The 16,541-nt window shown below is 29.0% G+C and overlaps 3 protein-coding genes across 8 annotated transcripts in view; 2 read left to right on the top strand and 1 right to left on the bottom strand.

Annotated features, from left to right (window-relative positions):
• The window catches only part of LOC136999396 (glutamate receptor ionotropic, kainate 2-like), a 157,724-nt gene that overhangs the window by 107,916 nt on the left and 33,267 nt on the right, over positions 1-16,541 (bottom strand). For all 6 annotated transcript variants that reach the window (XM_067353353.1, XM_067353356.1, XM_067353358.1 and 3 more), the window contains exon 3: positions 4,135-4,296. In XM_067353353.1, coding sequence (XP_067209454.1) covers positions 4,135-4,296 — 162 coding nt within the window. The remainder of the gene's footprint in view (positions 1-4,134; positions 4,297-16,541) is intronic.
• Positions 5,527-10,418, top strand: LOC105667305 (cytochrome P450 6B5). Its single transcript, XM_067353359.1, has 6 exons — positions 5,527-6,701; positions 7,351-7,695; positions 8,117-8,633; positions 8,798-9,019; positions 9,767-10,012; positions 10,149-10,418. The coding sequence occupies exons 2-6, from the start codon at positions 7,360-7,362 to the stop codon at positions 10,304-10,306; spliced, it is 1,479 nt and encodes a 492-aa protein (XP_067209460.1). The 5' UTR covers positions 5,527-6,701; positions 7,351-7,359; the 3' UTR covers positions 10,307-10,418.
• On the top strand, positions 10,584-15,614 carry LOC105670092 (cytochrome P450 6A1-like). The gene is made up of 5 exons (XM_012363422.2): positions 10,584-12,396; positions 12,787-13,303; positions 13,489-13,704; positions 14,380-14,630; positions 14,766-15,614. The coding sequence occupies exons 1-5, from the start codon at positions 12,061-12,063 to the stop codon at positions 14,820-14,822; spliced, it is 1,377 nt and encodes a 458-aa protein (XP_012218845.2). The 5' UTR covers positions 10,584-12,060; the 3' UTR covers positions 14,823-15,614.

The following is a 16,541-nucleotide window of genomic DNA, read 5'->3' as shown; positions in this document are numbered from 1 at the left end:
CGTTACCGCGACGTAACATACAAATCAAATTTAATTAATTATTTGTCTGATTTTCTGTACGTGATTGTTACGTAATAATGACGTAACAATTATGTTTCGAACACCAAGTGAGACGTTCTTGTAACGTAACGTGCGAGGAGTTAACACGTTATAGTGACGTAATTGTCACGTACCGATGCTGGCAGAGTACCGTGCCTGAACGCACGAATTCAGAGCACACTGACTGGTCAACGCTAAGTGTTTCTCATTTAAAAACTATTGTTGCCTTGACATTTTGATTTCAAGATTTTTATTTCAAAATGATTTCATAAATGTGCCATTACCGCGTGGTGCGATTAATGCAAGACATCCTGTATATACACATGTTTATATACTACTTAATCGTCCGTCAGAATTTGGAGAAAATATTACGATGTAAAGATGTTTCAAACAATTTTCTATGATAAAAATAAAATTCTATACATGGAAATAAATCTTTATAATTTTTCTAACAAACTAAATACGTTTGGTGCCAATGCATAATAATTCTTCGAAAAAATTTACTTGAAAAAATTTAAAATTGTATACGCAATCCATAATGTTCTAGTTAAGAAATCGTGAAACAATTGTTTACACACTTTATTTGCACATTATATATTTTAATATAAATTTTCAATATCGTAAAAAATAAACTTCTGATAACATTACGGATAAAAGTTACATAAAAAGTGTGAGCCCCCAAAAATAAAATCGTAAAGATCACACCAAGTGTGTATATGTAAGGCAAATAGAAATGGAAATATATGTATAAGTTACGGGCTTTATGTTGAGTGAATATGACGAAATCGGATTTCATAAATGCACTTTTCGCTCCTTGCACATCATATGTGCAAGCGGGCACGACAAACCGAGCTCTTTCTAAGTATGTATCTAAGGTGTTGAGAAGATATTCTTGGTTTTTATGGCAATATATTGTTAGTAATAATGTTATAATTATGTACCTCTGTGAAGTTGGCACCCCATTTTTAAAAAAATCAATTTTTTTTAGAGTTCTGAATGCACCCCAAAGAGTTCTAGAGTTCTCCATAAAATTTATAAATAGTTCCGGCGAATTAGACAAAAAAATCCATTATTGAAAGTATGGGGTGCTAACTCCACAAAACGTTATCACAAAATTGACGATAACAGCTTAATCGTCGGAAATAATTAAAAATATCATTAGAATTATTTGTAGAACTCTTGAGGTGCTACCCAGAACTCCAACGAAAAAATTAAAATTCTAAAAAAAATTTTATTCTTATTGGAACTTAGAATATTTTCTTAATCGGTGATACGAAAAATAGCGAGAACTTGTTATATATTGGTCTGAGCGCTTTGAACCTTAATAATTATCGTTAGAACTCTTGAGGTGCTACCCGGAACTCCAATAAAATAATCAAAATTCCAAAAAAAATTTCTCACTCTTCGGGACTTGAAAAATTTTCGATGATCGGTGATACAAAAAATAGCGAGAACTTTTTTGGAATTTTGATTATTTTATTGGAGTTCCGGGTATCACCTCAAGAGTTCTAACGATAATTATTAAGATTCAAAGCGCTCAGACCAATATATAAAAAGTTCTCGCAATTTTTTGTATCACCGATTTAAAATTTTCTAGGTCAGGAAGAGTGAGAAATTTTTTTGGAATTTTGATTATTTTATTGAAGTTCTGAGTAGCACCTCAAGAGTTCTAACGATAATTATTAAGGTTCGAAACGCTCAGACCAATATATAAAAAGTTCTCGCTATTTTTTGTATCACCGATCGAAAATTTTTGAAGTCCCGAAGAGTGAGAAATTTTTTTGGAATTTTGATTATTTTATTGGAGTTCCGGGTAGCACCTCAAAAGTTCTAACGATAATTATTAAGGTTCGAAACGCTCAGACCAATATATAAAAAGTTCTCGCAATTTTTTGTATCACCGATTGAAAATTTTCTAGGTCAGGAAAAGCGAGAAATTTTGTTGGAGTTTTGATTATTTTATTGGAGTTCTGAGTAGCACCTTAAGAGTTCTAACGATAATTATTAAGGTTCGAAGCGCTCAGACCAATATATAAAAAGTTCTCGCTATTTTTTGTATCACCAATCGAAAATTTTTGAAGTCCCGAAGAGTGAGAAATTTTTTTGGAATTTTGATTATTTTATTGGAGTTCCGGGTAGCACCTCAAGAGTTCTAACGATAATTATTAAGGTTCAAAGCGCTCAGACCAATATATAACAAGTTCTCGCTATTTTTCGTATCACCGATTAAGAAAATATTCTAAGTTCCAATAAAAATAAAATTTTTTTGGAATTTTATTTTTTCGTTGGAGTTCTGGGTAGCACCTCAAGAGTTCTACAAATAATTCTAATGATATTTTTAATTATTTCCGACGATTAAGCTGTTATCGTCAATTTTGTGATAACGTTTTGTGAAGTTAGCACCCCATACTTTCAATAATTGATTTTTTTGTCTAATTCGCCGGAACTATTTATAAATTTTATGGAGAACTCTAGAACTCTTTGGGGTGCATTCAGAACTCTAAAAAAAAAATTGATTTTTTTTAAAATGGGGTGCCAACTTCACAGAGGTTAATTATGTATGTTATGATATGTTATAATTAGTATGACATCTGTTCTATTGTTATAATAATATATTTTTAATTATATTATTGTATATCTGTGCTTGAAAATTTTCTATATTTAAAATAAAGAAATAAGAAACTGGAAAATGATTATAAATTAACAAAGATTATATTAAACAAATTCTCGTTAAAATCGCGCACGATTTATTTGATTGAAAACCATCAACTGTTTAGCGGTGTCGCAATTTATAAAATTGAGGCCGAAAAGCAGTCTACTAGTTAATTTCTTGCATCAATATTGACCAAAATATGAGAACTCATTGTTGAATTGTTATAACAACGTTTGCATAATACACGTACGTTGCCGCTCGATTAAACGTTGATCGACTTTGTTAGATTAACGTATTACACAGAGTTGATTTTCGAAGAACAATTTGGTGCTTTTTTTAAACGTGTACAGCGCAAATCTGACCATTTGCCGAAAAACCCAACAAATCTATTTAATTAATTTTGTCATAAAATTGATAGCATCGCGATAAAAAAAACATGCCTAACAAGTTATAAAAAATTATATTGAATTTTACTGTAGATTCCACAATTTTCATCTATGAAATAAAATAGAATTCAGCACACGAACTACATCGAATGGAGGAATTTCTGCGAGACATGTTATAAAGTCGTATTGATTTTATATTTGATATTTTTCAGCGAGCTACACACTTAACGATGCTATGAAACGAACCAGACAATGGCCGTTCACGATGTGTATCCGATAGTTCGGGAAGGATAATAATGTGTATGCTACTTTAATAACGACGAGCGGCGAACGAACCTGTTATTCTTGGTTGGTTTATACACGCCGTCAAGACGATAAATTTTGCTTACGGTAACGCTTTACCGCGTATAGAGATTAGAAGGACTCTCAGGATATCCAGGATACTCGCCCGAGTATGTACCATGATATTGCTCGATAAACCAGCCTCTTTGTTTCGATTTAACGCGAGCGCCACATCCCTAACAGGCGTTACCATTCACAACCAATTATCTAATCCATCTATTGTTACCGCGAACGGAATGGATTTAACGCAGCTGAAACCAATTGCACTGTTCATTTTGACGGTGGGTTATGACATGAATAAAAATTTTCAGCGAGCGCGCTGCGGTTATCTCGTATTTTTAAAACTGAAATAGTTCGGATTTGTGCCAGAAAAATAAACTACCTAGTATCTGAACACATTTTGCAACTTTCTACAACTGTGTGGAAACGGCGCGGGCTTTCAGGAATAAATCATTTTTGACGTGCAGGGAGCCATGAGATTAATGAGCGTGAGATGTTTTTTAACTTCAGCGAAATTTCTTACGGGCGTGTGTGCAATGCGACATCGTCTCATTACACCAACGAATTTTCTGCGCTATAAGTTCGAGTTCAAATTGCCATTTCTTGCGCGGAGACGTGGATTATGGAAATGCGAATAAAATTATAATTAAGCATAGTTTCGTCGAAAATAAAATGTGCACAAGAAATATATTAATCATGCGAAGTAACACTCACCCTTCTTCGATGCGTGGAACGAATCATATTTTGGCACGTACTGGATGTCGTATTCCAGCGTGGTCTTCGGCAGGATAATCTTGTCCTTGTTGATCTTGTAAACGGCGTACTTGAAGGCCAGCTCTGTGCTGCTATCCTTTTGGTCATGAGTGAATATAGCACCTGAAAAGTAAACAGGAGTATGATCGCGTTAATCCTTAAAGTGGAACAGCGAATATCATTTTGAATGAGAATATTATCCCATAGTGATAATACTCTCCAACGATCAAAGTTCGTCCATCCATGCTAATAAACTATAAGCTCCGAACAAGCTTGAATCTCATGTAACGAAACTTATGCACAATTTTAATAGCATTTTGTGCGTTTCATTGTGGCTATATATCAAATAATTGCTTCATGATGTGAATTGAATTAATGATTTAATTACGATCTAGAATATTAGTGCTATTTGTTGTTATATAGTGTTATCACTATGAGATGAATTAATTTTAATGAAGTTTATAGTAGGAATATCTAGTTTCAAATTCAAATAAATTAACTTACAACAAATTCACGCACATATTAAATTATATCAATCACAATTATATCACAATCAATAGTAAAAAAATGTCAAATCAAATTGATTTAGCAACTTGTATTGATTTTTCCATATTCTTCCATACGAATCACCTGTTAATTAATATTGCGAATTAAGCAGAGTGCGAAATAATGCCATATAAAAGATTGTATCATATTACGTATGCCGTATAAAAGATGATGTCATGTGTATTATGTTCGATGCTACGCATCGAATATACATTAGATATTATATAATCATAATTATATAAATGTATCTAATTTCGTTGACATCGAATTGAATTTAATCTCGAAACAAAGAATAACTGCGTAAAACTGCGTAAAATACATAGAATCTTCAGAATATTAGAACTGTTATTGTTATGTGATAAATATTAAAAACAAAAATAAAAAGTGATATGTTTGAATGGAAACTGCATTCTAATAACACCTATTCATTGAATGATACCCGATTACACAGCCGCCAGGTGTCCAATAGCGCGTCAAAAGTCATCCCTCTGCAGGATTTTTCACGTTTGAAAGTCCTTGAGAATATACTTCCAATTCATCAAACAATCGTAAGAGAGTAACTCTAGACACATTTCGTCCTCATTTATTATCGTTAACTATTCCGTTCTTTGAGAAAAAGGAATACTTAAAGATGCTTCGCATTGAAAAGGATTAATCTTCTCTCTTTTCATATTCAGAGTCTCATCGTAAAATGCCCGGGGTCGTTTACGGAAACTAACGTCCGGGCGTCCTTCGACGCGATAAAAAGCGGCAGGATGCATTCCTGACCTAGTACCAAGGGCGATTTTATGGTTAAATGCAATAGTTAAAAGCGACGATTAGCATTTCGCCTGATGAATGTCCGTTTCTGATGAAAGCTTGATGAAAGCTTTCTCCGACAACGTAAAATAAATGGCGTGTAATCGTTCCTGTTAAAAAATATTTCTAGTTTACAAAATTTTAAGATTTACATAGATTAATATTTGTGTTCGATCGATAATAAAATTCATAGTAATATCATTTAATTCCTTTTGTCTTTTAATTGAATTTCTTCTAGCTTTGTCATGCGACATGATATATAATAATATAACGGTTTTTATATGTCTCTATTTCTTTTCTAAATTTTTTAGATATGTATCTTAAAACTATTACACAATAACTAGTGAGTGATAAGTTAATAATTGCAAGCGCATACTTATTTAGAAATTTGCAATGCATGCTGCTGAATTTACTAAACATACTATTATTACCCACCAAAATTACAAAATTAAATTTCTAAACATTTTTTTGCACCAATTACTTCAATCTATCATCATGTTAGACATGACAAAATTACTGTCGCTAAATATTATTATTAAATAAACACAAATATTAACTTATACAAAAGACTTAACTTATATAATAGAAATATTTTGAAACACTTTTTGAAGCATTTAGTTGTTTTATATATACACATAAAACATCGTTATATCACACTGACAGTGAGCAATGATAAAACAAAGGCCAATAAGCTATTTTACAACTTAACAATTGACCTCATAAATTTTAATTTCTAATGAATAATAAAATCTTGTACACAACAATATTTTAACGTTTATCTAACAATCTAATGCATCTGTAACGATATGAAAACTGGTAACAGTAAGCCTGTAAATAAAGCTGCATACATAGCAAATTTTTAAATAAATATGCGCGTGCAATCGTTAACTTATCACTTACTAGTTACCATGTAATAACTTTAAAATACATATCTAAAAAATTTTAAAAAAAACAGAAGCATATAAAAACCACCGTTCAAGAAATTTTTTTCATTATAAAAATCGTTTGTCTCTAACATAATATAAACATTTCAAACGTTTACTTTTATGAACGCTTGCTCGTCCAAATCATTAGAATTGTTCTCTTTTAAATAGATGAAATAGTGAAAAGTATATGTATAAAATTTGTATTAGTGTGTGGCTGGATACTCTTGATATTTAAACGCTTCTTCCATTTTTTATCACGTAAGTAGCAAACTTGCTAAATTATATTATTTAATCTAGTAAATAACCAAAAAAGTTCTTGTCATTTTTCGCTAGTCATAATTCTCGCAATTGTTTATGTCAATCATGATTAGTTATGCAGGGAATTTTTTTCACTGTAACATACATACCTCACGTTATTTAATTACTGTGTTTTAAGTTATAAAGTTCAAGTTAAATAAATATTTTTACCTCTTAAAATGTCTGTTTAAATAAGTGTCATTCGTGCTTATTTATTATACGAGTAAAAACGGATTCAAAGCATCAAAAACTTACCGAAAAATTTAAAGAGAAGTAGTCAAGTAAAGGACTGCAGTATTGATTTTAAAAATTTGTATAAAAAAAAATCTCTGAAAGATGTTTTCCGGTCAGAAAGATCGACATCTCTGAATAATGACGAATTAAGAGTAGCAATCGTGGCAATTCGCAATTAACGTGTCAAAAACTTGCAATTGCATTCAATGTAAATGATGAAATCATCAGATAATATTTACAACAATCTTTCTTACAATTCCAAAAAATATGACTATCTAAAACGACAAAAACTTCTTAGTTACTTAATGTACAATATTTATATACTGCCAATAATGTCATTTAAAATCTTTAAATTTTTTTAATAATTTCTTAACAGACACCAAAGATGTTAGGATTTCTTGAAATTTTATACGTATTCATCGCTTTCTTCATTGTACTATATTATTATTACAAGATAAAATTCAATTTCTGGAAAAAGCGTGGTATACCTGGGCCCAAACCTATACTATTTTTCGGCAACACGAAAGATGTCATATTGCGGAGAATGAACATAATGGATTTTCGCAAAGAGTTATACAATAAGTATAGAAATGAGCCACTAATAGGATTTTTCGACCAAACAGAGCCATTTTTATTCGTCAACGATCCTGAATTGATCAAAGATGTCTTAATTACAGATAGTGCAGTATTTGCAGGACGAGGTTCTAATTATTCTGAAAAGGTACGTAAAGTATTTAATTTCTACTTAATAACATTTACTATTTTATTTTTTATTGCGTGCGTTAGATTGAAAATTAAGTATAAAAAAAGTATTTGTTACTAAAAAATTTCTCAAAAAGATATTTTAAATTTAATTTGAACTATATATGGAACTGCTCATTTCGGGACACACCTTTTCTAGTAAGTCAAATATTCAAATTTGATAAAATATGCTGTCAATATTGCTAAAATTTTGATTACTCAGACTCTGAATAATCATTATTCTAATATAGTTCTAATACGATAAATTAACAAATTGGACAAATATTAGACAAATAATTCTACATATTGTCTTAGATATTTAAATAAAAACTGCAAAGTTTTCAATGATATTGACACATTATATAAATATTTTTATATAAAACCTACAAATATTTTTGTAGGCAGATCCATTAGATCATCATATTTTCTACATGAAAACAGATAAAGCGCAACCAATAAGAGCAAAAGTATCGCCCATGTTCACACCGAGCAAACTTAGGAGTATGGTTCCTATATGCCTAGAACGCTCGAAAAATTTCAAAGATTGGTTGGACACACTGTTATCGCGAAATGAAGAGATAAATTATAGCGATATGATAGAAAAATATATCAGTGACTTGAGTACTACTTGTCTATTTGGTTATGACTTGGAGGCTCTCAAAGATGGTGAAAATAAAGTTTTACAACAAATAAGAAAGGCAGTTAGTGCCAATACATGGAAAAATATATGCAAATCATTGCTACCAAATATAGTAATGCAGAACAAATTATATGATTTAATCGGTTACTATATGTTTGGCAATGCGCAAGAATGGCAATTTTTTACCGCGTTAGTCAAAAATATTGACAGTTACAGAAAAAAACATGGTATTGATAGGCACGATCTTACTAACGTGATCATGGGATTGAAACAAAACGGTAAGTTGACTAAAAACAGGTAATTGCTTTTTACAATTCTTACAATTTCTATAGTTTAAAGAAATAATAAAAAGTTGATAGGAATATTCACTCATATTAAACACTCATGCTATAAAATAAAGTGTAAATATTTAAAGTACAACTTTTTATATTTTTTTCTCTAGAAATTACGGATCAGTTGGTTGTTGCAAATATTTTTGCATTTATGGCCGCATCTGAAACATCTTCTGCAACGGCAACTAATACTATGTATGAATTAGCTTTAAACCAATCAATCCAGGATAAACTCCGCGAAGAAATCAAAAGTGTACGCGCAAGCAATAAAGAAAAGCAAATAACATATGATGATATAAACACAATGTCTTACTTGGACGCAGTATTTAAAGGTAAATTCGACTGTTATGCGAAATTACAGAAAAAAAAAAAAAAACAAATAGCTGTCTAACTTGAAAATTGTCTAATAAATAATAAATATCTTATTCTACAAATATATATTCCCCAAATATATACCTACATATATGATAATCATGTTAATTTTTAGCAGTTTGATATTAATAATAGTTAAAATATAACTTTTATTTTGTTTATAACAATAAAAAATCTATTAAAAATTTTACTATTATTATATTTTCAGACATTCTTATTATCCTTATTAAAGAAATGTCGATAGTTTACTGACGTCAAATTTTTTTGAATTGCTTACATTGATTCTTAAATTTTTAATAAATTTGTAGCTATATTTTATACTCAAACAAAACATACAAATATATGAGAGGTTCAGAGAAAAAGTGAACTAAGTTCCTTTCTTAATCCGTGTATAAATTAGAAAGACTAAATAGTTTTTACTGAAAGATTTAAAAGTGAGTACAAATGTTTACTTTAAAATTAAAACAAACTACAGTACTTATGAAAAACAATATTGCACACAATTAGAATAATTAAGTTCTAACAACGAACAATTATAAAAATAAAGTTGATCCACTTTTCCTCTGAACCCCTTATATAACTATCTATGGATACTACGGATACGAAGAAGTATATATGAATACTTAAATTTGCATAAAGAAGCATTGACAGTTAAAAGATAAGAAATAAGAAGTTGAATTTCAATTATAATTTTTAATGATTTCCAGAAACGCTCCGAAAGTATCCGATAGCAGATGTAATAGGGAGACAGGCTATATCATGCTACACTTTTAGAAATTCTAAAGTCACCATCCCGAAAAATCAACTAGTTGGTATACCTGTTTGTGGTATTCATTATAATCCAGATATATATCCGAAACCAGAAGTTTATGATCCTGAAAGATTCATCGATCCAAAAACAAAAAATTCCATGCATTATTTCCCCTTTGGACATGGTCCAAGAAATTGCATTGGTATGTAAAAACAATGTTTAGTTATTTCAATAAAGCATGATTAATATATATATATATATAATAATTAAACAGTCATACAACAAATAATTATATAAAAATTATTCTTTTGTCCTTTATGGTTATTAATATTCCGTAGGTGAACGGTTTGGCATACTAGAAACAAAAATAGTGCTTATTACTATTATAGAGAATTACAAAGTGGAACCATGTGAAAATACAAAAATGATATATAACTGGGAAAAAATAGTTCAACAAACAAGAAGCATGTATCTTAAATTGACTAAAATCAATTGATGTTTATGCCTAATCTTCATATCTTGCACTAATGTGTTAATTACTTAGTTGTTCAAATATTAACAAAACTGATTTTGTTAAAGTAATAAGAAAAGCATTTATTCGGAAATAATGTATGTATTATTTTATATATTTTCCCTGGGATTTGAGACACTTTTCTCAAATTTCTGATAGTTTCTTTATATCTTTTTCCAAAAAGATTTCTAGCGGAGTACATATGCAGTTTTGCACGCGGCCGACGAAAGTATGATATAATAGAAATTTTTTAAAATACTTTTTAAAACATAAGTTGTTCTATATATAATATAAATATACAGTAGTTTTTTATATATATTATTATATCATATTGACTGTGAGCAACGATAAACCAATAAGCTATTATGATTTAACAATCCTCATAAATATCTATGTCTAAAAAATAATAAAATTTTGAAAACACGGAAAAACTTACTAATATCGCAGAAAAATGTCATTGTTAAACGCTGTTATCTAACAAAAACTAATGCTTCGAAAAGTATTTCAAAATATTTCTATTATATAAGTTTGTGGAAGTTAATATTTATGTAATTTTATTTAGTAATAAAATTACGGTCAGCAACAGTAATTTTGTCATATTTAACATGGTGGTAGAATAAAAAATAATTGGTGCAAAAAAATATTTTTTAGAAATTTAACTTTATAATAATGCTAATAGTATGCTTAATAAAGCAACACGCATTGCAAATTTGTAAATAAGTATGTGCGTGCAATTGTTAACTTATCACTCAATAGCTACGTCATAGTTTCAAGATACATATCTTAAAACAATTTACAAAAAAATAGAAGCGTATAAAAATAGAATATAAACATTTTAAACATTTATTTTTATATGTTTGCTCGCCTAAATCATTAGATAGAATTGTTCTTTCTTCAATAGGTGAAGTAGTCAAAAGTACGCGTAAAATTTGTATTAGAGTGTGACTGCATATTCTAGATATTTAAACATTTCTTCCATTTCTTTAACGTAAGTAGCAAATTTGTTAAATTATATTATTTGACATATTAAATAACTAAAAAAGTTCTTGTCATTTTTTGCTAATCGTAATTCTCGGAATTGTTTATGTCAATAATGATTAATTGTGCAGGGAATCTTTCACTGCAAAATACATACGTCACTTTATTTAATTATTGTGTTTTAAGCTATAAAGTTCAAGTTAAATAAATATTTTAACCCCCTAAAATATCTGTTTAAATAAGCGTGATTCGCGTGCTTATTCATTGTACGAGTATAAACTTGCATTAAAAAGCATCAAAAGCTTGCCAAAAAATTTAAAGAGAAGTAGTAAAGTAAAAAACTATTCGGTACTGGTTTAAAAAATTTGTATTAGAGGATAAATCTCTAAAAGATGCTTACTGGTCAGAGAGAAAGATATCTCTATAATAAATCTATCTATAATAAATCTCTATAAATAATGACGAATTGAAGTAACAATCGTAGCAAATTCGAAATTAAACATGTTAAGAACTTGCTATTGCATTCAGTGTAAGTGAAATCATCAGATTATATTTATAGCAGTCTTTTTTAAACAATTCCAAAAATTTTGACAAAAAACGCTAAAAATATTGGTTATCTAATATATGTATAAAACTATTAATTTTCATGGATATAATGATATTATACCCATGAAAGATAATACTCCTAATATCAATATACATCATTTAAAATCTTTGTATTTATCTTATAATTATGACGAATTTTTTAACAGACACCAAAGATGTTAGGATTTCTTGAAATTTTATACGTATTCATCGCTTTCTTCATTGTACTATATTATTATTACAAGATAAAATTCAATTTCTGGAAAAAGCGTGGTATACCTGGGCCCAAACCTATACTATTTTTCGGCAACACAAAAGATGTCATATTGCGAAGAATGAACATAATGGATTTTCACAAAGAGTTATACAATAAGTATAGAAATGAGCCACTAATAGGATTTTTCTACCAAACAGAGCCATTTTTATTCGTCAATGATCCTGAAATGATCAAGGATGTCTTAATTACAGATAGTGCAGTATTTGCAGGACGAGGTTCTAATTATTCTGAAAAGGTACGTAAAGTATTTAATTTCTACTTAATAACATTTACTATTTTATTTTTTATTGCGTGCGTTAGATTGAAAATTAAGTATAAAAAAAGTATTTGTTACTAAAAAATTTCTCAATGAGGTTCCTTTAAATTTAATTTGAACTATATGGAACACAGTTCTAATACTTCTAAGCCAAATACTTAAATTTTATAAAATTTGATAAAATTTGCCGTCAATATTGCTAACATTTTGCTTACTGAGATTCTAATATTCAAGTAGTTCTAATACAACAGATTAATGATACATTGGACAAATAATTCTATATATTTTCTTAGATACTTAGATAAAAACTGCAAGGTTTTTAATCATGATATAAAAGTCATTATATAAACTCTACAAATATTTTTGCAGGCAGATCCGTTAGACCATCATATTTTCAATATGAAATCAGACAAAGCGAAACTTATAAGAGCAAAAGTATCGCCTATGTTCACAGCAAGCAAACTTAAGACCATGGTTCCTTTATGTCTAGAACGCTCGGAGGTTTTCAAAGATTGGTTAGACACGCTGTTATCGCGAAATGAGAAGATAAATTATAGTGACGTGATAGAAAAATATACCAATGACTTGAGTACTACTTGTCTATTTGGTTATGACTTGGAGGCTCTCAAAAATGGTGAAAATAAAGTTTTACAACAAATAAGAAAAAAAGTTAATGCCAATACATGGAAAAATATATGCAAATCATTGCTACCAAATATAGTAATGCAGAAAAAATTATATGATTTAATCGGTTACTATATGTTTGGCAATGCGCAAAAATGGCAATTTTTTACCGCATTAGTCAAAGATATTGACAGTTACAGAAAAAAATATGGTATTGATAGGCACGATCTTACTGACGTGATCATGGGATTGAAACAAAACGGTAAGTTAACTGAAAAAAGGTAAGTTGACAGGTAAAACAATTTACAATTCTTAAAATTTCTATAGTTCGAAGAAATAAGAAAAAGTTGATACAAGTATTCATACTTATTGAATACTGATGCTATACAACAAAGTGTAAATATTTAAAGTACAATTTTTTATATTTTTTTTCTGCAAAAATTACAGATCAGTTGGTTGTTGCAAATGTCTTTACATTTCTTTTGGGCGCATGTGATACAACTTCCGGAACAATAACTAATATAATGTATGAATTGGCTTTAAACCAATCGATCCAGGATAAACTCCGTGAAGAAATCAAAAGTGTACGCGAAAGGATTAACGGAAAAGAAATAACATATGATGATATGAACACAATGGCTTACTTGGATGCGGTATTTAAAGGTAAATACAACTATTATGCAAATACGATTATTTAGTAAAAAAACAAATAGCTGACTAACTTGAAAATTGTTTAATAAATAATAAATATCTTATTCTACAAATATATATTCCCCAAATATATATATATGTATGATAATCTTATTAATTTTTAGCAGTTTGGTTTTAATAATAGCTAACATAACTCCTATTTTGTTTGTAACAATAACAAATCTACTTAAAATTTTACTATTATTATATTTTCAGACATTCTTATCTCCTTATAAAAAACTGGTCAAATTGTTCCGAATTGCTTATATTGGTTCTTAATTTCCTAACATTCTTAATTCTTTGGTAAATTTTTAACTATATTTTGTACTCAAATAAGGGGTTCAGAAGAAAAATGGACCAAAGTCCTTTTGTAAATCCACGTATAAATTAGAAAAAACTGGACAGTTTTCACTGAATAATTTTAAATTGAATGCAAATGTTTATGTTAAAATTAAAAGAAACTACAGCATGTATAAAAAACAATACACACAATTAGAACAATTTTAATTTTAGAACTAATTTCTAACAATTAACAATTCTAAAAATATTTTAAAGAATGGACTTGATCCACTTTTTATTCACTTTAAAAATTTGTAGTTAAAAAAAATAAGAAATTGCATTTCAGCTATAATTTTTAATGATTTCCAGAAACGCTCCGAAAATATCCGCTAGGAGAGATAATAATGAGACAGGCTATGTCACTCTACACTTTTAGAAATTCTGAAGTCACCATCCCGAAAAATCAACTAGTTGGTATACCTGTTTGTGGTATTCATTATAATCCAGATATATATCCGAAACCAGAAGTTTATGATCCTGAAAGATTCATAAACCATCGATCCAAAAACATCAAAAAATTCCATGTATTATTTCCCCTTCGGACATGGTCCAAGAAATTGGTATGTAAAAACAATGTTAAATTATTTCAATAAATAAAGCATCACTGATTAATGTAATAATTAAAAAATCATACAACAGAAAATTATATAAAAATTATTCTTTTGTCTTTTATGGTTATTAATAATATTCCGTAGGTGAACGGTTTGGGAAATTGCAAACAAAAATATATATATGGATTATTACTATCATAGAAAATTACAAAATGGAACCATGTGAGAATACAAAAATGATGAATGACTGGATAATTGGAGCTCAAAAAGCAAGAAACATGCATTTTAAATTGACTAAGATCAATTGATGCTTATGCGTAGTCTTCATATCTTGCACTAATGTGTTAATTAGGATATTTAAATGTTAACAAGACAAATATTAATATTATAAGATTTTTTTAAAGTAGTATAAAAAGCATTTATTCACAGAAATAATGTATCTATTATTTTATATATCCCCCTAGAGTTCGAGTTTCTTAAATTTTAAGCATTTTAGTTTCAGTTTTATTTTTCTCAAATTTCTGGGAGTTTCTTTATACCTTTTTCCAAAAAGATTTTTGGACGAGTACGTATCCAGTTTTGCACGTAGCTTTGTCGGCTCATTCTCGTCAAATGAGGATGTTCGTGAACCTAGCATATCATTTTCCAGCAGATCAAAAATAAAAGAGAGTTCTTGTCGCATGCAGTCGAGTTCTATAGTTCCTTATAGTTTTTAGTAATAGTTCTGGTGATTTTATCCAAAAAAACACCAATCGAAAAAATGATCTGCTAACTTCCCGTAGCAGATCATTTTCTAGCAGATCAAAAATAAAAGAGAGTTCTTGTCGCATGCAGTCGAGTTCTATAGTTCCTGATAGTTTTTAATGATAGTTCTGGTGATTTTATAAAAAAAAACACCGATCGAAAAAAATGATCTGCTACGGAAAGTTAGCAGATAAAAAATAGAGGACACTGAACATATATGTGATATGCTGGCCGTATATTGATAGTTCTGCTAAAAGTTAGACAGTTCTCTTCTAGTTCTGGTCGAGTACATTGCTTTTCCAAAAAGTTCTGACGACTAAAATAATTAGAAAATTTTTTAAACAATTATTTTACCCGAAAAACACGCATTTTTGAGTATATGTGTGATATGCTGGCCGTATATTGATAGTTCTGTTAATAATTAAAGAGTTTTCGTGTAGTTCTGGGCAAGTACATTGCTTTTCCAAAGAGTTCTGACGACTAAAATAATTAGAAAATTTTTTAAACAATTACTTTTTATTTCTAATAAAATTTTATGGGTAAAATTAATTATATTTAGTAAACAAATTATATCGCCAAGTTGTTAAACGTATAAGTATCGAGGCTCTAGTTGATATTGGAAAGTTCTCAATAACAATATCCATCAATAGTAATAAAAATAATTGTTAACAATTTTTATCATCTTTTCGCTTATGTAATTGTGATACGTTATTGTATATTGGGGGGTTTTTTCGAACTATATATTTAATACTTCTATACATTTCAGAAAAGTTCTGGTTTCTAATATTTAAATAATTGTTAACAACTTTTATGAACTCTACTATATGATTGTGAATATACTCGGCGTACGAAGAAAAACTTCAAGGATATGAAAAAATTATTTGTATAACAGTAATTATTTTTCAATAATTTATTATATAAAATTATATAATTATATAAAATTATATAATTATATAAAATTATATAAAATTATATAAAAAATTTTCTAATTATTTTAGTCGTCAGAACTCTTTGAAAAAGCAATGTACTCGCCCAGAACTACACGAAAACTCTTTAATAATTAACAGAACTATCAATATACGGCCAGCATATCACACATATGCTCAAAAATGCGTGTTTTTCGGGTAAATTAATTGTTTAAAAAATTTTCTAATTATTTTAGTCGTCAGAACTCTT

The sequence above is a fragment of the Linepithema humile genome, chromosome 4 (genome assembly GCF_040581485.1).
Source record: "Linepithema humile isolate Giens D197 chromosome 4, Lhum_UNIL_v1.0, whole genome shotgun sequence".
Classification (NCBI taxonomy): domain Eukaryota; kingdom Metazoa; phylum Arthropoda; class Insecta; order Hymenoptera; family Formicidae; genus Linepithema; species Linepithema humile.
Note: the sequence above shows the minus strand (reverse complement) of the source record. Positions and strands in the feature narration are given on the sequence as shown.

Coding starts and splice junctions, on each gene's coding strand:
- LOC105670092 (XM_012363422.2), top strand. CDS start 12,061: ATGTTAGGATTTCTTGAAATTTTATACGTATTCATCGCTTTCTTCATT. Junction 12,397..12,786: donor GTTCTAATTATTCTGAAAAG/GTACGTAAAGTA, acceptor ATATTTTTGCAG/GCAGATCCGTTAGACCATCA. Junction 13,304..13,488: donor CATGGGATTGAAACAAAACG/GTAAGTTAACTG, acceptor CAAAAATTACAG/ATCAGTTGGTTGTTGCAAAT.
- LOC105667305 (XM_067353359.1), top strand. CDS start 7,360: ATGTTAGGATTTCTTGAAATTTTATACGTATTCATCGCTTTCTTCATT. Junction 7,696..8,116: donor GTTCTAATTATTCTGAAAAG/GTACGTAAAGTA, acceptor ATATTTTTGTAG/GCAGATCCATTAGATCATCA. Junction 10,013..10,148: donor TGGTCCAAGAAATTGCATTG/GTATGTAAAAAC, acceptor AATATTCCGTAG/GTGAACGGTTTGGCATACTA.